At 38.7% G+C, this 25,618-nt stretch overlaps 1 protein-coding gene across 1 annotated transcript in view; it reads left to right on the top strand.

Annotated features, from left to right (window-relative positions):
* LOC139725262 (QRFP-like peptide receptor) overlaps positions 1–24,706 on the top strand; it is a 79,122-nt gene extending 54,416 nt beyond the window's left edge. Inside the window, exons 2-5 of the mRNA XM_071636349.1 lie at positions 4,912–5,035; positions 22,060–22,282; positions 23,195–23,409; positions 24,314–24,706. Coding sequence (XP_071492450.1) covers positions 4,912–5,035; positions 22,060–22,282; positions 23,195–23,409; positions 24,314–24,706 — 955 coding nt within the window. The remainder of the gene's footprint in view (positions 1–4,911; positions 5,036–22,059; positions 22,283–23,194; positions 23,410–24,313) is intronic.
* The last annotated feature ends 912 nt before the right edge of the window (positions 24,707–25,618 follow it).

Genomic DNA, 25,618 nt, shown 5'->3' with positions numbered 1-25,618 from the left:
TTATTAACGAAGACTGTTGACCGCCCTGCTTTAAACGTGGATATTTGAAAGAGTTTTCGCGCTTCTCTCGATAGATCTTGAAACTGATAAAGACTTTTTTTTGCATGTCATGTATTGATTGGTTTTTCTGAACTTTACTTGAAGTCTTACAAAAGCGTTTTTTACTAAAACTGGCCGATGACGAGCGTAGCTTCCAGAAAATGTGCAATCTTTTGATATGTAATTTGCATATGTGACTGTGCATCACAAAAATCAACAAAGAGTTTCACGCCTTGATTTTACATGAGGACTCAAAATAGGTGGAACAGGTCACCCTAATCAATGCTGAGTTTTTGATATTTTCTTTGAGAGCATTTTTATTCTACAGTATTTCAAAGTTTGGAATTATAACAACAATGGGAAGTTGTGTATTTAGCAGTTTTTCTAGATCACTTTTTACGTAATAGTGTAATTAATTTTGTCTTAGGGGCCCTTTTCTTAACAATCCTTTACACACTCTTTACGTTCAACTCTAATAACTTTTGAAAAGATGATGCCACTGCTTTGAAAGTTGGGATTAGTCATAGACAAAATGTGTTGATAGAACATACTCACTTTCAGCTTAACCTGACAACCCTTCATTGTGCTTTTTTTTTTTACATATCCTTTTTTTTTTGTCCCATTCATTGCACAGCTAGCACGGCTTGGTCATACTAAGCGCTTGAATGGGCCCTATACTTTTCTCAGTGCACACTTTTACAGAGTGTGTGACTTTTTTCCAATACTTAGATAGGTTCAGAGAGTCAATTTGAATTGATTTATAAATCATTTTAAAACTCCAGGCCTACTCTTTCAGAATCTGCCCTTAACTAAAATCCATTTCTAGTGCCTTTTTGTTCGTTTTGAGATACAGGGTCACATAATGTGTGAATATTGGTTTGGATTTGATAGTAACATTGAAAAGTATCTGACTATCTATTGGTCTCAGTATTGCAGGAAATATTCATATAAATACTTATTGAATGAGGAAAAACATAATATATTTCTAAACAACATAACACTGTGTCTAGCAAAATATGATAATCATCGAATGCTATCGTGCATGTATGAGTATGACTTAAAGTTTTGACAGATGCTTTCAAACTAGAGTTACACCGACAACGTATAAGGATTTTTTCCCTCCTGTGAACACGGTACCCACAAAATGTTGCGCGGACGTTTCCTTTTGTCAAAGTCTACCCTAGCCATCAAGGGTAATTACCCTGATATTACCCGGACGTTACCGCGACATTTATACCCTACAACCCTTCTATTAGATCGCAACTGCGGTAACATTCCTTTGATACACTCAACAGCCATGCGCGATATTGCGAACGGAGAATGATTGACGCCGCGCGCCGAACAAGTGCATGGACTGTAAAAACTGATCTCTATGTATTTGAGATCAGTGATACAAGTACGTGCGCAATCTAGAACAATAGGCGGCGCTGGCCAGTAGGCGTCACGGTGGTAGTCTCATCAGTGGACACCCCCCCCCCCCCCCCCCCCCCCTTCGTGGACACCTACCTGGAGAAGATTTTCGGTGTGTGTCTGTTAAAACGGTACCCCTCGCTCTTTCCTGCGGTTTTATTGCTATAGGAGAGGACTTTTGTTCTCCTAATGTTGTTGCGACGTTGTTTGTCCACTGATTATTAGTGTTCGGCATTCATGTATATAAAGAAACGACAGAAGAAAGTTGTGTAAACATCCATTTAACATCTGGTAGTCCTAAGGCAGTGTAAGGATTCTATCACTGGTAACACCAACATTTTATCATCCCTACGATACATGATGATATATTGTTTCGTGAGATGTAAAATACTCTTCCATTTGTCTGGAGAGAATAGTTAGGTTGAGATACGGTGTGGCTGAATCTATGACATTTGCCAAAGACATATTTTGGAAAGTGTGGTCTTTTTCTGGGATGTCTTGGTAGACCGGGCATGATTATAGGGACACAGAAGACTCACTACAATGTATTTCCCTTTGCACCATTAGCATACAGTTACCAAACTACAGCTTCGAGAATATTGCTTGCAAACGAAAAATGGATCTTGACCCTACAAATTTCATCCCAACTGTATTCCTATGACAAAACTTTTGTCATCCTTTTAAAGGATGAATACTGTGTGTCTCTAGTTTTACAATGTGTTTATCACCAACTCCAGCCGAATTCGGAAGATGGTACGATGTAGGTGTGCTCACAGTGTAAACCCCTACACGACTTCACATGTGGTTAAATGATTGTTGCACACTAACAATCGGTCGCCATCTCGACCATGATGATGACAGTGATACGGAGAGATTTCTTGAGAGTACTGAGGACGATTGGCGTCTTAATAAATAACAACTCAAACATTGATTGATTAGGCAATATTTGAGGTTTATAGATTGTTCAAGAAACCATTTGGGCACTATTTAAATACATGTGTTTTCTTCTCTTTTTTTCCCCAATGGATGTGGTTGCATAAATCAAGGATCAAAAGTCGTGTACTTATGAATGTTATGATTATGAACAAAGATCGGGAAACAACCTGTATTTCTACTTTTGGGGCCATGGTAGAGGCCGTTTCTAATGCCATTATCAGAAAACATGATAGGCCTACTTTTCAAGAGATTATGCCCGGTTGTCAAGAATTACTTTAAGTAATCCTATTTCACATTTTATAACCAACAGGTCACACAGTTCACACTATCCCCCCTCCTCCCCTCCCCCCCCCCAAAAAAAAAGGGTTATTTCACATCGTAACAGCCATTTGGGTTTCTATTTGGAAAGCCATTCCTTATGCATATTCGGCTTAATAAAATCATTAGACATATCTCTGTGCTAAGTGTAAAGCTCTTAGTTCTTTTGAAAATGTGTTAATGTTAACCTTTTCACTACACACGTGATGAGTACTATATAAAACATATTCGGATATCTTTATCTCTCTTTATATTTTACCGACTGTAGTACCATGCGGCCATTTCGGACGCCATTTTGGCTGATTTGACAAATTGACTCGACTGGAATGAGAAGGAATGAGAACAGAAATATGAATTATTGGTTCTCACTATTAGATCTCTCCCCCAAAGCACTTTAGAGCGCAACAACTTTTAACATCTGTAAGGAAATGTATAGAAATTCCGTATTTCTGCGACCAATTTAGCGGCCATCTTGAATATCTCAGCACCCTCAGGATGCAAGAGTTGCATCATGGAGATTCGAAATCAGCACCCTCGAAGTGGGTACATCCATCAAAAAACATTGGTCGGATGTTGGAACAAGGTTTAGCCTCTGGCACACAGACTACAAGGCTGAACACCTATTCTGATGTCCTGGTAAACTGCCAGATCAAGTTACGGTGACAGTTTGTTGTCTATTGCCACAAAACATCGTTACAAGCATTAATTGCTATTGGTTTTTTTTTTAAGAGTAAAACAAGAAGCAAATGCAGCAACATGTATCTTTTGAGGGTTACACTGACGCTATTTTTCTAGGTTGTATTCAATTGATTTATTTTTCCTAGGGAGAAAACTTGTGACTATAATGTATTGATTTTGAATTCCTGGAATCAAAAACTGCATCACCAGGGACAGAATCGTTTGTTCGAGTTCCATTTCACTTCTTTGATATTCTTCTTTGCCGTCTGAATATTGTTGCTTGGAGCCACAATATGGTTAAAGAAGAAGAAAGACAAAGCAAGATTGATTGGTTCAGCTTTTTATTCTAATGTACTTTAGATGTCATGTCTTCTTTCATTAGAAAGATGCTGTAAAGATCAATATATTTTCTTTGGATTTGATAAAGAAATTGTGTAACTCATCCAAGTATGGATGGTGTATGAGCAGTATTAATCTTTTAGTTGTAACTTCATGGCACTATTTCCAAAAGAATTTGCCTTTTCCTCGGTAACGACTCTAATCCAATGTTCAGAGTAAAAGGGTTTTGATCCATTCAGATCGATACGCATTATTACCGACGCTTTGCCTCAAACAATCACAGAGATGCCGACACAAATAGATCGTTGTGGAATTTGATACTAACACTGCTAGACTCGCAGATTTCACTCTCTTCATTTATGCAGTCAGGTTGGTGACTTTAGTCTATCCTCACCCTGTGCATTTTATTTCCAAGCATTGACGTCAGACTCGAAGGAGGCAAACTCCTAATCGCTACTAGATTTGGTAAATGCTCGACACTCAGAGTTGAGTTTTTAGAGGTCAAGGCAAAGGATTTGTGTGTGTGTGTGTGTGTGTGTGTGTGTGTTCGTGTGTGGGTGCGTGTGTGTGTATGTGTGTGTGTCCTTATTCACCAAATTCCAACAGCTCTTTCTGAGAAGAACGGAAGCTCGTACATGCCGACATTTTAGGAATGAGGGATGCGAGGTCTTCACCACATTGTCGAATAGGTGCCAATCCAGTTGCATAACTAGTTGAATAGTAGATTAGTATAAACTGCTAGTCCCTAGTCTCTAGCAGTAACAAAACTATTTATACCCTCTACAATGACGTCATGAAGATGACTGTAGTCTTAACAGAGAAAGTCAAATCGAAAACTCCAAGATGCTTTTGTTGATAAAAGTGTGAGTTTGTGTGTACGTGGGTGAAAGTAGAGTGTACAAAGGTAAAGTTGATACACACGGAGAGGAAGACAACTGAAGATTGAAAGAAAATGATAATTAAAGGAGTTAAAGACAATCACATACACATATACACAGCCACATCCACATATACGCACGCGTATAAACACACACACACACACACACTTACACACCCAACTATACTGCACACACATATAACCTTTGAAACCTTTGTACAGTCCCTCAGTTAGACCCAAAAATATACAGAAAAAATAGATAGAATAAAAACAAAACAAAACATTAATCTCTTCATATGTTGTGTCTCCCACAGATACTACGTGGTACTTTACCCACTGCAAGCCAAGTCCTTTGTAACAATGGGCCGAGCAAAGCGTGTAGTGGCTGGGCTCTGGCTGATTTCCTTCATTGTGTCAATCCCAGCAATATTCAGCAAGGTAGGTGGCTGCCTCACTTTTCTTATATCTTTGAGATCCAATTCAACTTTGATTAGCGTTATGGTTTTAGTAATATACATGTATATTTAGTATTCTCTCGTCATCATAATAATGATTACAATTAAAGTATCGATTTTAATGCTGTTGATGATGATAATAACGACAATAATAACAATGATGATTATTATCGTCATCTAATGATAATGATAACAATAGCATTAGTAAAATGGTATTAATAAATCAATAATGATGTTAATAACAATGATAATAACAACTGGAAATCATATCATAGTCACTCTGTGATCAAGATAAAGCAATCCTCCCATGGGGTCTGGGATAGAGACGCAAAATATAGATCGATTAAAATGAGTTTAAGCTATCATAAAAGATGCATGGTTAAATCAAAATGGAACGATATTATTAAAAATACTAAAAGAAACTTCCGATGCAGAAACTGAAACTGCGAACATAAAAGATCTGTTATAAGATACAGAGATATATGTTCTATATATAGTTCACCGGAATTTGATATAATCACACGTCATAAATAGGTTATCAGAAGATAGAAGAGACTATCAGAAAACAAGCATAAAGCCCTTTTTACACTTGTGTTTCTTAACCCCGGACTTTCTCTGACCCAGGACTATCGTTAGTCCCGTACTAATTTTTTTCAGCTTTTTACACTGGCCAATTAGTCCCGTACTATCTCTTGTCAGGGGCTAAGGAGAAAACTGACCTTTTTACACTCGTTAGTGTCACAACGATGCAATATTAACTATAAACACGAATACTTTTATTTGACGATGACGTAGCAGGTAAATGAAAACAAATAATGTTATATATATATAAATATACATACATACATACATACATACATACATATTTTTATTTTCATTATATATATATATATATATATATATATATATATATATATGTATATAAACACACACACCCACCCACACACACACAAGGAATATATCAAACCGTTAAGGACGCAAAAAAGTATGATATAACGCAAACTTATTACTAACGAACAGATTGATGTTTGCAAAAAAAAGTCTCGAGTATGCTGAATGATTTTGATATGAAAATTTAAGATAAAAGACAAAAATACAGATAGAAGTGACAAATTCTCTTGGTAACTCCGAACCACCATTGAGCACATTATGCTTTGAGAGCGAGACAGTGTGATGGCAGTTACTCCGATTGTATCTTCCACATGAGACAATTGACCGAGTTCAAGAATGGAATAAAGACGGCTAATCGGACCCTTACCAGACACCTCTATGCGAACTTGAACTACAATTGCACTTTGAATGTATTTATTAGATTTATTTCATTTTTCTTAGAAACAGTTTTGTTCCCCCTTCATTCTGCTGCCATTTTCATAAGAGTGACCCGCTTTTATTGAGGGTGTTGGGAGGATGATGGATGTTAGATCCATTCACCAATCTAGGTTAGAGATCTATGTCTGTTACTACCAGACTAATATTTCACATGAGGGATCTGATAGCAAAATATGTGTGCTATGCACTAAAGTATGATGTATTCGTATATTCACCGTGTTCACCGCAACATAGGAATGGTGCATATCAAATCCATGTTGTATTAGTGACAATAGCCTTTCAGGCTCTGTGTATACTCCATGGGTTAGCCTTTTCGTTAGACGCCTTTTTTACAGTTTGAAAAGAGAGTCAGTTTAAGATGTGATTCAAAAGAAAAAAAATGCTTAGAAATCCAAATCTGACTAACTATATAAGAGAAACATAGAGATTAAGCCCAACACGTGTTAGATCAAATGGTAAAAAGCAGCAGCTGTTGGGAGCATCCTATGAGAGTCTGTCTAGGAACAACACTAAATATCACCATAGAGATCGAATTCAATACCATGGGAGTGATACAGCTTTACTAGCAGCAAATCACTCAACCTGTGAGCAAGGTAAATAACCAACTTACTAACGTGACTATGACCCTGTGTACCCCAAATGTCATCGACACTTTTGAAACAGCAGCAAATGTCAGCCTGCTAGAATTCAACCGTAAATATAATTCTGAGAGGCATGCGGTTTGGATCAGTCGATGGTGGAGATATGTTCAAGAATGAGGCAGCTTTTTTTCCACAGCCACAGCTCAAATCTCAAGCTCGGTTAATGTAATCTTGTCCTACGGTCGCAGGTGGGCCTCCTGGAAGTTCACTTCTTCAGGCGCTCAGTGTAGTGGGAAACTTACGAAAGTCTTTACTTTAATTTCAGTATCATAAATCGAATTCTGAATCAGGGCCTTAGGGTATAATCATAATACCTGCCCTATATTATCCAATCAGATTCCATTTGTGACAAGAGAAAATGAAGCGATGTTAAGTGAAACCAAGGTAAGTGTGGTAGTACGTCGATTGTGTGAGATAAATGCCATCGTGAATTCCTCTTTCACTGATGCCCTGGCGAAATGTTCAATACTTCTGAATATTCATCTTCCTCTCCAAATCTATCTGTTCTTCTAATTTTGTTCACTTTCTTGGTGAATTCCACCCTTCTTCTTTATACCGCCAACCGTAGTTGTTCGGTTAGCCTCCAGTGAAAACACATTAAGAGGTCGATCTCTTCCCTCAGTGCATGTTGGATAAACTTTATGTTATTACTTTCTTTAAATCATTCGTTTCCACCTTCCTGCTTCTTGCTTCTTGTTAGACTCAACAATGATAATGTATTAACAAAAAAAAAAAGAAGGAACGAATCTTATTGACTTATGCAAAACGTTTAACATAGCTATCATAAATGGTCGCGTAGATGGCGACCTTTCAGGCAATTTTACCTCTGCAAACTCAAGCTATTAACCTTTTCTTTAATTTCAAGGGAGTCATTTCATCTTGTGAAAGATTTTGAAGTCGATGCATTTGATGATACAATATGATGCAATACGTGTATACTTTGATATTGATACCGCCGGAACTAGTCTTGAAAATGTACAATCTCACTCAGAAGACCATGATTCATTCCGAGCTGAAACTTTAAAAATTACGTGGGATAAATCACTCAAAAGCCTTCGGGAGTGATCCCTGAGGTCACTCCAAAATCTATAGTGAAAATAAACATTTTTCTCTCAAAATTTACTCCAATTTCACTCTAAACTCACTCCTTTCTGTTATCTATTCATTCAAGAGTGAACATTCTCACTTTTAGCACATTTTCACATCTTGGAGAGTACTTGTCACAAAAATACTGCGCCTTAGTAGATTGTATATGTAGGCATTTGATTCAATTAATAACCTCTCTTTGCTATAAACTTACTAAAAAGAGATTCTAGGTAAGAAATTTTTCGTGTTATTCACAATTTATGTATGCATGAAACTTGAAATCATGTGTCGCTAATAACAATGAAATATCCGGGTTTTTCATACTGCAATGTTCGTGTTAGGCAAAGTGAAAATTTATCCCCTCTCCATTTTGCCTTTGTTCTATCCTGATTTTGAATTATTCATAAAGGAACGATTTAGCGGCATTGATCCCCTGCCCCAAAACTTGAGAGAATCAATGTTCGACGAAGGCATCAACGAACTTTAACGCTATTTTCATTGTTATAATAATTGTCACTGTCATAATACTGGCAAGAAGTGAGAAAAATTGCAATTAGCACCGAATGCAGTCAGTGAAGTAATATTGTAGGACTTGGTCCCTCAAAGTAAGCGTTGCTACGAGTAAAATAATTATTTTCTCAGAGGGAAAGTTAGGAAATATAAATCATTCGTGTTCGACGAAAATATCTTGGAAGTTGCATGGAGATGACTATAAAAGGCCGTAGGCCGAGCCTCTTTTTTTTTTTTTTTGTTAAGGATCGTTGACATATTATTCACTTGATATTGTTCCCATACATTAAAAATGCCAAAGAAATACATCAATTAACAAATGACTTGTTCCCACGTTCAAGTCTTGCAAGTCAACAAAATACTTATATCATAAAGCTATTTTTCCACGCCTTCGAGTATTCGTACGAGCCACTTCGTAACCGTGTATAAACACACAGACATTATATACTCAGTACTTGAAATACCAGGGAGGTGGAAGAATATGCAGACGTTAAGGTGCATACATGTTACGTACCTTGTATTCCATGTGATTTTCGCCTCCGAGGAACACTGACGAACCCGAGGCAAGAACCCATGTCGAGTCAGAGCTGCAAGGGACACGGATAGTCTGTCGTGCCATGTTTCACATGGCCGAAAGTGCATAGGTGTGCATACTTAGAAATCTGACTTCAAATCTCAGAAATCTGCGCCATTTTGGTGTAATTCATGCTCTATTTCCTTATTCAAAATGAAAAAAAACAACAACAAACAAACAAACAAACAAACAAACAAACGGCAATCACTTTTCAAAAGAGATATATCCTCGTGTGAGTACACAACGAACAAGTTCATGCTTGCAAGGCGTGAACACAATGGACAGCACGTCTCCTTACATAAGTTGGAGGGAAGGGACTGCTAAAATGCTTTACAAAGACCCTCTTTCTCTGTGACCACTAAAGCAAATCGAAAGAGGTTTTCTGCAAGAGGTGGGTAATAAGTTATAGCTTCATTCCCTGAAATTGCACTTTATTTGATTCATCATTTTTAAAGTTATGCTGTAGAAAGTCCGATTGTATCCTCTCTTTTTTTATGGGGGGAATATTCGGCATTGAACATAATTTATGCGTGAAATTTATGTCATGAGACAAATTATACTTGAGACTTTATTTCAATTTGCAAGAAAGCTATAGTTGAATACTCAGTAGTCTGATATCAATGCTCTTATCAATTGACGATCTGGTCCATTTGATGCTTTTTTTTAGTATAGAAAAACTCAGTACAAAATCTTTGTGATTACTAGTGTCTGGGCAATTTGATGCTTTTTTTTAGTATACAAAAACTATACAAAATCTTTGTGATTACTAGTGTACTTCGTGCACTGGTAGCGCTTGTACGCTGTCACGATCAACACGATCTGTACATACAGCTAAATTGGCAACGCATAGCTCTGCGAGCGGCTTAATCCTGCCAAACACGACGTATTTCTTCAAATCTTTCGACTGTATTTGAGGACATTGTGGAATAAATGAATGAAGTATTTGGACAGTCTCGGGAAGGTAGGTGACTTTCATGAGCGCTTTTATGTTTAAAAGCTAATATTCGTGTGGATACTGTTGTCTGAACCCAGCACTCAGTTCGTGGTACACGAAATATTCGCGTTGTGGATCGCCTCGCTGTCGCGTGGTACGTTATCTATATGCACCGTAACGTACTCTATACATCGCCTGCGCGTGTATCATCTAAACTGTATAATGCAGGGAGGTGGGAGGAAATGAATGTGTGTATGTGTGTGTGTGTGTGTGTGTGTGTGTGTGTGTGCACGGTTAGGATTTGGCTCGTACGATTACTCGAAGGCGCGTGAAGAAATAGCTTTAAAACATACGTATTTTGTTGACTTGCAGACTTGAACGTGGGAACAAGTCATTTCTTAATTGATGCATTTCTCTGCTATTGCTTAAAGTCGGACGATTGTCACCCCTAATGGTGCGTGATTTCGTAATCTCTCGAACGACCGAAGGTTGTGCATGCGATTGCGCAATGCCAGACTCGGTGTATATCCATAAACGTGTGGAATAATGCTGCCACTGAGACACGTGTGTGTGTGTGTGTGTGTGCGTGTGTGTGCGTGTGTGTGCCTGTGTGTGCGTGTGTGTCTACGCATCATACACAAACATTGCGACCGCGAGCTGCGGTGATTGGAGGAGAGAGGCCAGAAGACGCGTGGCTCTTTTGGCCTCTCTTCATGCGCATGCGCACTGAGAGTGTGCGTCCATTCGGAAGCTCTCGTGGCAGCCATTTTGGGTCAGGAGATTTGTAGTGTAAAGGGCCCACACTCGTAAATACAATGGAATGTCCCAGACCCCTTCACTAATTCGTACCAAAGATACCAAAATAAATGAAGAAAAAAATTAATTAAAAGTCAATGATGTAGTTTGGCAAAAAACTGAATAGCTGTAGATATTTAGTATGAATTCCTCTACAAATTGCATTTTGGTTGGAAGATGAAAGCTATTCTGGTGGAATTTGAGGGGACTATATTTCATTGGGTACGTGTACGGAAAATGGGGATTTTTTTTTTTGAGTGACAAGAACTCGTAGTCTGGCTTTGCGGACCCCTGGACAGAATTTGGACTGAATAATTCACCCTGAAAATTTGATGGATGAAAGGGTATATCTCACTTATCCAGGTTAGTGAAGCTGAAACACCTCATTTCTCCCAGCTATTCTACAGAATTTTTTTGAAATTTGATTTTTAACACACATCCCTATGGGGAAATATTAATGGGTGTGAGCCCTTAAGTGTTGTTCGCTGACCCAATGAGCCAGCGCTATTCTCATTCGGTGTCACTTCATTTGGTACTGAATGGGGGAGACAGCGTGTTGCGTTCTAGTCCAGATTCTGGACGTTTTCTTATCATTACGCATCCACGCGCGCTCGACAGCTTATCGCGCTATCCCCTGTAACCGCTCGATATCGATGAGGGCGCCAACAAACCTGTCCGAAAAAAACGTCCAGAATGGTTTGACAGTGCGTAGGGTCAAAACTTCATATTAGGTATGCTGACGTAATGCCCTATCTCTCGCAAGCTCATTGCGTATGCATGAAAACTAAGGGATCGATCACAGAAAAGTTCTGTGGGATCGATCGATCTGCAGCCAGCTGTGTGCATTGCACCGTGAATTGCGATCTGCAACAATTACTAATTATGTAACAGAGATGCCTGCATTTTTGCATTTTTGCACAACACACATTATCACAATCAAAGAGCCAACTCTTTGATCACAATGCAATGCGATACATGTACTCAGTTCTTCAGTGATCCGTACCATGCATTGTTTGCACAGCTGATTCGTGCAACGTTTTTCACTGGCTGAAAGTTATGGTTGCAGTCATGTCCGACCTACTTTCACGTGGTGTTTTGGACTTTGTTGTGCCCAGATTCGATGATGAGATGACTTGAATATTATTCTTGAAATTGAAAATGGCGAGCTACAAATCGCCATCTCGCCAATGTATGATTTGTGATGTGCCACTTCTAACGTCCAAACACTACATAAAACTGCAAAGAACTCTGTGAAGGTCGTGAGATGTGGACCTCAAGAAAAGTTGGAAGATTTGTTTGGCGATGTTATTGTTGGTAAAGGGGATCAAATTCGATCATTATGTTGGGTTTTTTTTTTTTTTTGGGGGGGGGGGATTGTGCCAATCGTATTTATTAAAGGAAATAATTTTGTCATCAATTATTCTTCCTTAATAATATTGTATGATGAAATATTCAGAAATTAAAGAAATTCTTTAATTGACATACATAGGCACTTGTATGCACCTGTTTTCACTATTATCTGGCCCACTAAATAACAATCTAATTTTGTAATGTAAGCTCAGGGCTGTGAGATGTAGGTTCTATGAACCGCTACTTAGCTATGTATGGTATACAAGATATCAAGCATACCTATTCTGATCAGGGGTGGTGGAGGTGAAGGGGATAGGGTACAAACACATTACACAATTTGTAGTGCAAAGTTTTGAAGTACATGTAAGGAACCAGAAGGTGCCTTTTTTAGAGAGCAGTCTAAATTTAAAGAATTGCGCTAAGTTTGTACAACTTTTATAATTTTATTACCACTTCATGTAGGGCTTACTGGGCAGTTAGACCGAAACTATTCACTTTGATAATTTCTGTAACAGAGACAATCAGACCGATATCCCTGTTGTAAGAATACCCCGTCACTCAGTGTTTTGTTTGTTAGTCTTCATGATAATAAAGCTAAACTTAGTAAACCAAGATGAAGTAGGCCTATTCATATCAAAAGACAGTCTGACAAAGCAACTTGTTTTTTTCTAATTCACAAACATTTATTAAAGGGGGATATCAGCGTGAAATTATGCTTGGGAAATGTGTGGGCCATGCACACAACACACACAAACACATACACGCATGTGTACACACACACACACACACACACACACACACACACACACACGAACATACACAAACACATGCACACACACACACACACTCACATGTTAGCAATTTGATTAAACCCCCTATTACAAATCACATCCAAATTAAAACATTGTACATGTACTTTGTACATACAGCTGTACAGTGTAGTAGACTTTACTTTTTTCAACGTTTATGGCACCTGATTATTGGTAAATAAGTTTAGATTTTTTTTTTTCAGTGTTGAGGTGTGGTCAGGAAATACATCAATTTATCACTATTGTACTTTGAAATGTACAATGTACAGTGTACATGTACATTATGTGCAATATATGTACTGTTACATACACTGTGTAGTCTTCATTATTTCATGTACAGTTAGAGCAGACAGCAAAGTGAAAACAAATGGACTACGAGAAGTGTAATTTGAGCATATGTATAACTTGTACATTTTTTAAATCACATTACTTCTTAAGCCTTCATTATAAAAAATTGGCCATGATGGTAAAACTGTTAACGTTGTACCAACTACCAAGGAAGTTTCAAAGCTAGCATCCCACTCCCAACTGTCAATAATGAGTTCAAAAAGTTGTCACTCTGGGAAGGACATTCAAAATAATTCCTCAGGTGTATAAGTGTCTTTAAAGTTGGATATTCTGTGCCACCAAGTACTCATAAGGAACTGAAATAAAATGTTCTATAGTTGATAAAATATTAGGCATATTTCAGTTGTTTCTCCAAGCTCTTGAAATTCCTTCATTATACACTTTCATTTGTACATGTACATGTACAAGTACTGTAATATACAATACATTTGCTGTATATTCATGATAGTTCACGATCATTGTTCAACAACAGTGCATTATTTCAAACAAAATACATTGTAAACTGTTTGACTCTGAATTTTGATGTCAGAGAAATAATTTGATATGTCACATTTCAGTCTGATTACCATGTGTAGTAGACTCTCATTACACATCAAAAACACAGGATTAACACAAACTGGTTACAAGTTATGACAAAGAAATCTTCGTTTTTTTCGTGCGTCGTCCGTCGTCCGTCGTCCGTCGTCCGTCGTGCGTCGTGCGTAAACTTTTTACATTTTCATCTTCTTCTTGAAAACCCCATGACCGATTTTCATCAAACTTGGCAGGTAGCATCCCTAGGGGGTTAGGAACTCAATTTGTTAAAATGGGCACCATGCCCCACCCAGGGGGCCCCCAGGGGGGCCCAAACCCCCCAAAATTAAGGAATCTGTAAAAATCTTCTTCTCTAGAACCAGAAGTGATAGAGCGAAGTTAATACTATGAGTTAGTACATTGATGACTGTAGTTTCAAGTTTGTTCATGGCAGAATCAGGGGTGCCCCCCTTGGGACCCAGGGGAGGGGGGTGGGGAAGGGTTCTAATGGGGCCTAAATTGTACATTTTCATCTTCTTCTTGAGAACTCCATGACCCATTTTCACCAAACTTGGCAGGTAGCATCCCTAGGGGGTTAGGAACTCCATTTGTTAAAATGGGCACCATGACCCACCCAGGGGGGCCCCCAGGGGGCCCAAACCCCCCAAAATTAAGGAATCCGCAAAAACCTTCTTCTCTAGAACCAGAAGTGATAGAGCTAGGTTAATACTATGAGTTAGCACATTGATGACTGTAGTTTCAAGTTTGTTCATGGCAGAATCAGGGGTGCCCCCCTTGGGACCGGGGGGGGGGGGGGGGGTGGGTGAGGAGGGGTCCTAATGGGGCCTAAATTGTACATTTTTATCTTCTTCTTGAGAACCCCATGACCCATTTTCACCAAACTTGGCAGGTAGCATTCCTAGGGGGTTAGGATCTCAATTTGTTAAAATGGGCACCATGCCCCGCCCAGGGGGCCCCCAGGGGGCCCAAACCCCCCAAATGAAGGAATCTTTAAAAATCTTCTCTAGAATCAGAAGTTATAGAGCTGAGATAATACTATGAGTGAGTACATTAATGACTGTAGTTTCAAGTTTGTTCATAGGAGATCCAGGGGTGCCCCTCTTGGGGGTAGGGGGGAGGACATTTTCATCTTCTTCCTGACAACCTCATGATGGATTTTTGTCAAACTTGGCAGGTAGCATCCCTAGGTGGTCAGGATCTCAATTTATCAAACTGGGCACCATGCCCCACCCAGAGGGCCCCAGGGGGCCCCAATTCCCCCAAATTAAGGAATCTTGAAAAAATTGGGCCCTTATTGTACATTTTCATCTTCCACTTGAGAATGCCTCGTCAAATTTTGGTAGAGCTGTGAATAATTTAGATTAGTGACTGCGTGAAAAGTGAACTTGCGATACTCAGGTGAGCGCTAGACCCGCGGGTCTCTTGTTTCATTTGTTGCGCTTTGCAACAATTCTTGGTTTAAGAAAAATGCTTCGAAGTTCAAAAAAGAAAATAAATTCATTGCTACACAGTTCAAACTATAGGTACAAATGTTAATGTGCATTAACAGAACTAGTTTTAGTTTTATCAAAATGGGCCAAAGAACATACTGTACTTCTCATGAATGATTTTCTATGTAAAGAAAGTATATGTAAACAAGTTCTTGGTAGTTGTACAACTCAAAAACATACTCTAAACATGTGTACACTTGTATGTACATGTATGCATAGATGAACATGCGATGTACAATTACATGTGCAGACAAACAGCATAATAGTTCAATTTTCAAACACCCACCCAAACACCCAAAACACACAGCCCATCCCCACTTGGCATGGTCTGTATGTAAATGTACATGTAATCCACTACATCACAAAAACACAACCTTGAACTAAGATATTTCAACTTTTCCATAATTTTATCACTTGTAATTACGATATGTACCCATCAACATGTCCAATGAAATGAAAATATTCACGCCTAAAAAATAAAGTACAGTATGAAAAGTAGGTGTGTACAAACGTACATTGTATTTGCTTCTATGAATAAGAGCAAGGTACAGTAATTGCAGTGATAAAAAGAAAATTATTGTACATGTAGCATGGAACTGCAAAAATTCAGGTCCAAAAATTCAGGTACACCAGAAACCAATGTACCAACCACTCACCATTACAAACCTTAAGGAGGAAAAACACCCACAGTGGGTTCTTGTTTGAAAACAATCATATGAATTCTCTAAAAAACAATTTTCAAATCCCAAAGGTACAAGCTAAGCTACATGTACATGTGTTTACGTGACATTTTTCATTAAAAAAAAAAAAAAATCTCAGCTCCGATGTACAGCTGTACAGCTGTACATGATTCTTCATGTTACCAGTATATCTGATAACTCCTGAAAATTGAGTGCTTTTAAAAGGTGGATATAATCGTCTAGATCACTTGGGCATCCACACAAAACCGTACTGTGTACGTTGCCTACGTCAACACCCAGGCCAGACGCAATGGTAGCTATCAGGGCCCCATTTCATAAAGATTTGATCTGACAGCAACTCTTGCTGGACTGGCAGTTGTCATGGTAATGACAAGAATCCAGCTTCCTGATTGGCTGTTGCTATTGGAAGTTGCCATTCCAGCAAAAGTTGCTATCCTAACATCTTTTATGAAATGGGGCCCAGAACTCTGATTTCACCATCTGTTAATACCATGCTGTCAACAATTTCCTTTTGGATATCAGTTTCCGTGTTCCGGTGGTACATACATGTATAAACTTATTAACATACCTGTGGCAACCTTCTGGAAGCAGTGCCATAAAGGTTATCTTATCATCCTTTCACAACATGCACCATGGATCTTCAAGTCATCTGCCAGCCACTTGAACATTGTATCTAAATCTCTTGCAGCAGACTTGACAACATGCTTTATATTTTGCTTGTCCGGCAACTGATTTACCCATACATAATTGCAAAGAGCAAAGTTTTCGATGATACCGCTACGCACATCTCTGGTTGCAGTGGCTGTCAGGGCAACAGCGGGACTGACGACTTGAGTTTCGATCGTAATTCACCCAATTTTCCATACACTGCTCGAAATGCTTTGGTGTCTCCAGATGCAGTCCCCCTATTTGAAAAATAAGAAAAAAAAAAACACCAGTAAGATTAAAATAAAAAAACATTTTCTACATTGCACATGTGATTTTAATAATGCCTGCAGTCTCTTCAATGCATAGCGCATAGCCATAAGACTGCATAATTTTAATCTATAGATGAACAAGTATTGTAAGGGAACATAATGTGTAAACGGTTATAACAGATACGCCGAGAGAGGGCGGAAAGAAGAACGAAAGATGGCGACTGTCCTCAGAGGACCTATGTTGACGATTCGGTACCGAAGACCGAATCAAAGTGTTCAAAAGGCAACCCTGTCTGGTTCTAGTGTCATTCCCTGTTGTGCAAAGTTGTCCCCTTTCAGTATGAGTACATTTGCATACTGAAGTATGTTCCTATTTGAGTTTTTCTCAATGTACATGCACATGAAGAATTAGTCTGTGGGCCACAGCGTGTGTCTCGATTGCTCCTCTGTCTGTGTAGAGGAGCAAAGCCAACGAGACACAGGCTGTGGCTCACAGATCAAAGCTAAGGCAATATAGGCCTATGTGTAATTGCATTTGTATGCGAGAAAGTTACAGTAGTTACTGTACTGCTACTGTACAAAACAATTAAACCAGTGCAGCTACGGTGTTAATAATTTATTACAATTACACAGGATTTGACTCAGGTCAGTACACCTAGGAACACTCACAAGAGTAGTACTGTAGTAGAAGCCTGACATGTGTTTACCCTACCCGGCCTAGAGGCCAGACATTTAAGTACATTTAGTTTTACAATCATTTTTTTTTTTTTTGTTGTTCAACTAGGGGCCTACAGTTACAGTTTGTACTTCAAGACAAGAGACACGTAATAAAAGTTGCCTTGACGAATCATTTGTAGAAACTGGATAGATCTAACGTTAGATGATCAGATTAGCTTACCGCTAGGCCGCTTGAGTCTCCGACTTGTCACGCAGGCCAAGCAAGATCCATAGCCCTGCTCATCTGGTCCGAAATTAAAGACTTCAAAGGCATGACAACAAGAGCCACAGCTTTCGGAGAGTCTGGTCCATCATGTAGATCTAGTTTGCGAAGAATATCACCGCACAACGGTGCAGCTTGGAAGTTGGAACACCACACTATTGCCGAAACCAGTCGGCATGGAGATAAACAAAATCATGAGTCTATGACCACGCACGGAGAAACGAGATGGTCTACGTGTAGTAGGGACTTCTAAGTTCTGGTTCTGCTGCTGCTCCCCGAAACCGTCAACGAATCCAAGCTTCTCAGTAGCACATTGCACTGAATGCTCTTCTCATTATCACTGTCAGAAAAGCGACGCAGAGACGCTGATGTTGACATCCATTGATCATGGAAACAAGGTTTGGAGGAAATACTTGAAATGCTGCACAGATTTTGGTCAGAAAACGCAAGACTCGGAATCAATACGAAAAGCACATTAGTTACACAAGCAGCAGCAGCTGTATGCTGTACACGCGATTCGGGGGATCCCCGATCGAGAAGTAAAAGCCACCTCGAAATTGACATGTACGATAAGTCACGATGCTTTAAATGGGCGAATATCTTTAATACACGTATTTATCAACTTATTATTTGTAATTTTTACATTATTATTTTTTTTTGTCGAAAAAATAGATTTAAAATGATGATTATTGTGATATTTATAACTTAATTTATAACAATTATGGAAACGAGTAAAAGTTAGTCTTAATCTTACGCACGGTTTATATACGTTCTAATTTCATTCTCCTCTTATGATCTCTAAGATATATTATTTGAGCATTTTTTAATAAAAAGAAAAATAATTTTGAAATTCCATCAATATATGTAGAGATTAATACAAATATTGGCGTAAAATATGTATGTTATATTGCCATATGCAATATACCTGTTTGCAATAAGACTACAAGATTAGAGATCGATCGACTCTTTTCGATCCCACAAATTGCCTGCTGGACGCAATCTCATCGACCAATCAGGATGCTCGAAATGAATGAGGGAGTGGGGGTGGGGCCATTTTTTCCCGAAATATTTCGGGGAGACTTGGCAAACCAGACTGGACTGTTTTGGAGGTCGAGATGCGTGCGTGCGCGGCAAATTAATACAAGAGCGTACGGTGGAGCATACGCGTGCTGTGAATAGCGGTGTGTGCGCGCGGTAAATGATCACACAAAACAGTCCAGGCAGTGGACTAGTTGCGTTCCGTCTCCGTGCCGCACAAACCACTCGCCACGATTGTAAGGCTTGTGTAAAGGGATCAATTTCACGCAAACATGTCAATGAAAATCAAAACTAAGCTTCTTTTCGTCGCTCGGCCCACGGCATATATGCCTACCTATCTGGATGTAGTATTCAACTACAACAATAGTTTCAAGAAAGCACAATGCAAACGAATATCTTAAGAGAGCCATGTATAGCTTATTGATTTAAAAAAAAAATCTGGAAAATTAGGCTATCCTCAGATATTCAACAAGATATCTTTGGTCGGCTTATCGTACCTATTCCTACATAATGGATCGGAAGTTTGGGGTTTCGAAAAGTTAGCACAAATTTAATCATTGCATGCTTGATATTGTAAGCAAATATTAGGATTACAAAGAAAAACAATGGACTCTGTGGAACTTGGAGAACTCGGAAGATTCGAAATGTCATGTGTACAACAACAGCAACAACAACAATAACAAACAAACAAAAACCAAAAACAAACAAAAACGCTGAGCTTATGGTTTGGAACTATTAATGAAAAAGAAACAAAATTAACAACCGTTGTGTGGAATATTTCAATGTTACTACATAATTAGAAGGTTTACTGCTCTCCATGGTCACGTTACATCCAAACTACTATAAACGAACTGAATGCCCTGGCAGGAGTATGGGCCAATATGCATTTCATAGCTCAAGCCAGCAAGCGATACAATGCCCCAAACTGGGGCAGCAAAATCTATGACAGCACGCAATGTATCAACTATAGATTTTTTAAAGACATTTTATACTGGATCCGTACCTAATCAAACTCCCATATTCATATTATAGAATTGCCCTTGTAAAGTTTCGACATGCAAATTATACCTGTAGTCACGGGTATATAATGCAATAGAACGTCAGATCAGAACATGCAATCTATATGACCAAAACCACTCTGGTGACGAATTTCACTTTTTCTTTGAATGCCCTAAAATGGAGACATATAGAAAGAAATGGGTAGAGATGGGTATTTAGACCATTTCTGAACTCACAAGGAACTAATAAATTTGGCAAAATTCTCGAGAGAAATAATGAAGCTCCACCTTACAAGACATATAATTAGAGACAGACACATCCAAACCAATATTTGAATTTTAGATTCATAAGCTTATGCAAAGTCAACAAATTATTTACATCATATTTACATAGATTGCCTACGCGAGACTCGTGAATGTTCGTTTTCATAACCACCCCATGTATACATTGTCAGCTTATTTTACTACTAGTGTTAAAGTGACAGTATATAATATTGGTGGAGATGAGGATTGAAGGGATCGTATAGTTTTGGTTGAGACGTAACTACAGATTTTTACCATATTATGGTGAGATAATGATAAACCTTTTATGAAATATGAAAGAACATGTAATTCCAAGAGGAACTCAATGTTTATTTGATGAAAATTGGTTATGAAATGGCTGAGATATCCAAAACAAAGCGATCGTAATAAAAGGTGGGACCCACCTTTTAATATGATCGCTTTGTTTTACTTTGTTTTTGGATGTCTCAGCCATTCCAAAACGGATTTTCATCTAATAGACTTTGAATTTCTCGTAGAATGGTATAGTCCGTACTATTTCACAGCTTGTTTCTCGATATTCTGGCAAAAAGTGAAAAGCCCAATTCTCATCCCCGCCAATACTATACCATCCCTTTTAGCGAGATATTTCGAAACCACTTATGGAAATGTGTTAAAGAGCAAATCATTCTAAAAGGAATCCAAAGTTTATTTGATGAAGATCTGTTTTGAAATGGCGGAGATATCCAAAAAGAAAGTAACACAAAGTGATCCTAAGAAAAAGTAGGTCCCACCTTCTATTCATATCTTTTTGTTTTTGATATCTCGGCCATTTCAAAACCAATTTTCATTAAATAAACGTAGATTTCCTCTTGAATTATATGCCCCTTCGCATTTCATAAGAGATTCCTAATTATCTCATCTAAAAATGTAAGAAACCTGAGTCCATGTGTAATATGAAACTATACTACCCTTTTAATGAATTCCACAAGTGCAAACTGCAAACATTGTAAACATTGCAAAATTAATGGATGATTATTGTTCTGTGTCATTGTCGATCGTTGATATATGTTTGTTTTCTCATTCTGTAGTAATGTTTTCTTCGATGCCCTTGTTTTGGTGACACGAGAAAATAAAACTTTAAACTTCAAAACTTTAAACTTCTAACCTTATATTTCTGGTTTCCCTAAGATGTTTCATGACAAAGATATCAACTCCAGCAATAAGAATAATTTTCATGGATATCTTATAATGTAGGAAAGCGAGGTGCGATGGTTCCGTTAGCTTTATTTTTGATTTTCATTCCGTATTACAATTCAAATTATCTCGACAACGGATTTGTGTATTATGCCTTCTATCAACCTGTTTTTGGTGATATATTGTATACAAGTGTGTGTGTGTGTGTGTGTGTGTGTGTGTGTGTGTGTGTGTGTGTGTACATTGGGGAAGCAAGTTTGATGCAAGATTAATTAATTCTACATGATATTTTTGAACAGTTTGTTACCTTATGAGATAACAATACACGCACAGATGTAAGTATTTGCAATACTTTGTGTTCAGACAATCACGTTGTGATTATGATTGAGTATAACTTTCTTTTTTCTGTTGAAAAAATAACAATAGATGACGTCAAATAAAATCAAATGAGATAACCGTGGAGAAGGAATCGCGCGTTATCACAAGCATTTTCTTTGCGCTCTGTTCAACATTTCGTAACGTCATGATTTCTATGTTTGCTCGCAACCCTTGCAGAAACAATCCCCGCACGACTTCTCCGACGGCCGAGTATATGTGTGTAACAATGTCTGGACAGACAACGCAAAGGCAAAGGTCTACGCTACTTACTTATTCCTCTTGCTGTTTTTAATACCACTCCTCGTGGTCTCCTACGCCTACATGATGTTAGCCTGGCATCTTTGTAGCACAAGAGGGCGCAATATCGGCTCTTCAAATGGGTCACCTTTCTCATCTCGCGGTAAGATTAAAAATGATCGCAGCTGTCACAAACTTGTGTTATACAAATATGCATCTTCTCTTTTTTTTTAGGTTCTGCTGAAATGTTACTACTCGTTCACCTGCTGAGATACATAGGTAATTAAAAAAAATTACAAGCTTAATAGGGGGATGAAACCCAAATTTGACAGTACATGGATTGCGGAAATGCAGATATAATAGTAGAACAATCCGTTTGAAAGTTTCCACCATCGCTGGATACGAAGACTACATCAAGCTATAATAAAGAGCATTCAACAAAATTTTCTATCCTTTAAAACGAAAAGTAGGCTTATACATTTCTTCCCCTTGTTTCTGAAATACGTAATATCATTTCCCCTGCCTTTTTAAAGTGCTAAACAAAGGGTTTTTTGCTTGAAATGAAATGTTATGTATAATCCTTTTTATATCGTTGTCCTGTCGTGACTACACAAATTATGTTAGTCTTCTTATGGAGTAATAATGGTACCAAAATTTTAAGAATTCAAAATGATTGAACGGATTGTCTGATTTTCTCAAGCTTCACAAAAATTTCCTTCTCATAATTCTTCGTTCACCCAATTTACGTATTTTTTTATTATTATTTGTGTTTCATCCCGCCTTTCTGTAGGCAATAGTAAGTTTCATTGTGATACGCCGATTTTGATTTTAAGTGATCGTTCTTTTGCACTGGAATATAAGAAATGATTAAAATAACACACTGCTTATGTTTAAACTGCAATTCGGCTGTAGGAGGTAAATATGTTTCTTGAAGACACTGTGAAGCTAAACTTTAAACTAAAAAAAAAAAACACATGAAGCACGCAGTGAAAAGCCACAAGGGCACGACATGTCCCCTCCAGCTTGTAAACGAAAAAAAGTAATGATTTTCTTTTTCTTTTTTTTTTAGGCGCAGGGCGGTACAGGGTTTGGTACCGGAACACTTCAGGCTGGTCCGACGGATCGTCATTTATCCGAAGAGCCGAAATCCACCGAAGCAACGGTGTTACGCTGGACGAAGGAGCCACTGAGGCCGACGCACTTCGGTCAGAGCACCCTCGAGTGGAAGATATAAGTGACTCGCCCGCTCCTCGAAGACATCGCAACACTGGCGAGACGGATAAAATACAGGTTCGTCACTTACACACTACTTACTACTTTTGTGTGCCTCAAAGTGCCGCGGCATCCCCTCTCCCCTTTCAGTTGCAAAACAAACAAATAGGAGAGCAAGTCGTAAAATAAACCCCAGGCAAGCAAGCAAGCAAAAACACAACAACATCATTAACAACAAAACATAACAAAACACACACACAAAAAAAAACCCAACAGCAACAAATATTCAGAGGGGTTGAACCAGACACGGACTGTATTTTTTTTTTTCTGATAAAAGAGAGACCTAAACAATAGAAATACAAAGATACATGAGAACGAAAAACAATAACATAAGACCATGACGATAATATTTGTATACAACCAGATTCTGGTTAACGTATTCTTGCCTATTTATGTACCTTTAAACCCAGGGCTCGACATTAGCGATGGCCTGGTGGCCCCGGGTCGCTAAAAATTAAGGTCGGGCCACCAAACCTTTTTTTTTTTTTGGTAGCCCGGTCGGGCAGCTAAAATCCAAAATGAATATTTATATTTCCTATTATTTCGCGTCACGACATTTCTTTTTCTGGACACAACATTTCAAAATTCAGTAGCCACCAGAGAACATACTGCTAACCCGAGTCCTGCCTTGCCAATTCAAAAAGTCGGTTAAACTCGCGAATTCGTTTGCTGATTGCATAATACAATGTATCCAAAATCTACGATTTCCACTCTCTCCAATCCTTTATAATACCTGTACAGTTCTTGATAAGTGGACAAACTATACACTTGGTTTATTATATATTTATATATATATTTTGTGGTCTGTGCGCTGTGAATATTCTTGCATAACAAAATTAGGCTATTTTAATCCTAAGTCATACATTGCATTATGAAATGAATTTTTCTAACACTGACTTATTTCTCCAAACCTTCCATTTAGCGGGTGGTCACCATGCTGGCTATTGTCGTGGCGCTTTTCATAGTAAGCTGGGGACCGCTTTTGACGTACACCTTGGTACTTAAGTTCATAGACAAGACTCGGATTCCCTATACAACTATCGGCATTCTCGACCTGGTGTTTCAATTTGTGGCAGCATGCAACAGCTGTGTCAACCCAATCATCTACGCCTTCCTGTCGAAAAACTTTCGACAGAGTTTTAAGCAGGTAATCAGGGATTGTTATCACTGTGGGGCAGAGAGGGGTGACTTACTGGCACACCAGCCTTCCTACAGGTGGACCCGTGCTAGTCGCACCTCCTACTCGTATGCTCCTCCAACTAGCGGCCTGCGCACAAGCCCCCAGAGGGCGGTCTCATCCAAAGCTGATGTTTGAACATTGAATTTTATCACAGCTGTAAGGGCCGTTCGTAGGCCGTTCACATTGGAGCGGTTTTTGCGGCAGCGGCAGCGATAGCCGTTTGCCGCTACTCTGTTGCAGCGGCACGCTATTCACACTGGAGCGGTTTGCCGCGCGTCTAATGGAAATTAGAATGTACCCCTTAGCCACCTGCAGTATATTGTACTAGTAATCAATGGAGACATTCCCCTGGTCTGAGAATATAACCAAAGTTTAAGAATGATCATAAAATCACTTTTCCAAAATGAAACACATAATCAAGGAAATCAAGGATTCGTAACATGCAAGAGGACACTCTGTGAGGTTTGAAGACTTTTGGGCAATGAGCAATGGAATCACAGCCTTTCAACTTTTTGCTAAAAAAAATAACAAACTTTTAACATGGACTGTTCCATCAAACTGCAAAATATTCCTTGTGTTACTGATATGCATGCAAAAATTGTTGTGTCGGACGATTATCATACTAAGACGGACGTACATAAAAGGTGTACATCCAACACTACAATATCTCAATGTAAACTGCGATGGTGACCTTGTATGTATGTGTGTGCGTGTTTTGTTTTGCTTTGTTTTGTTGTTTTACAAAACTACTCAGCATCCACGTAATAATGTCTTATCTTGCTTCGTGTTGATGAGAATATGACTACTATAGGGCTTTTTACACTTGCAAATGTTTGCTTAGTCCCGTACCAACGGTGGGGCTAAGGGGGGGCTTAGCCCCACCGTTGGTACCGGACTTTCCTTAGCCCACTTTCTGTTCACACTTGTTTTTGCCAAAGTGGGCTAGCCCCACCGATAATCCCGTACTATCTGGCCCTGCAAAATAGCAGGGTTAGCACCGCAATTGCGGTGCCAAGCAAGCGAGTGTAAACAGAACGAAAAAATAAT

The sequence above is a fragment of the Diadema antillarum genome, unplaced genomic scaffold (assembly GCF_040938485.1).
Source record: "Diadema antillarum isolate AM-2024a unplaced genomic scaffold, OU_Dant_1.0 seq00000030_RagTag, whole genome shotgun sequence".
In the NCBI taxonomy this organism is placed as follows: domain Eukaryota; kingdom Metazoa; phylum Echinodermata; class Echinoidea; order Diadematoida; family Diadematidae; genus Diadema; species Diadema antillarum.
This window is presented reverse-complemented; position numbering and strand designations above follow the sequence as displayed.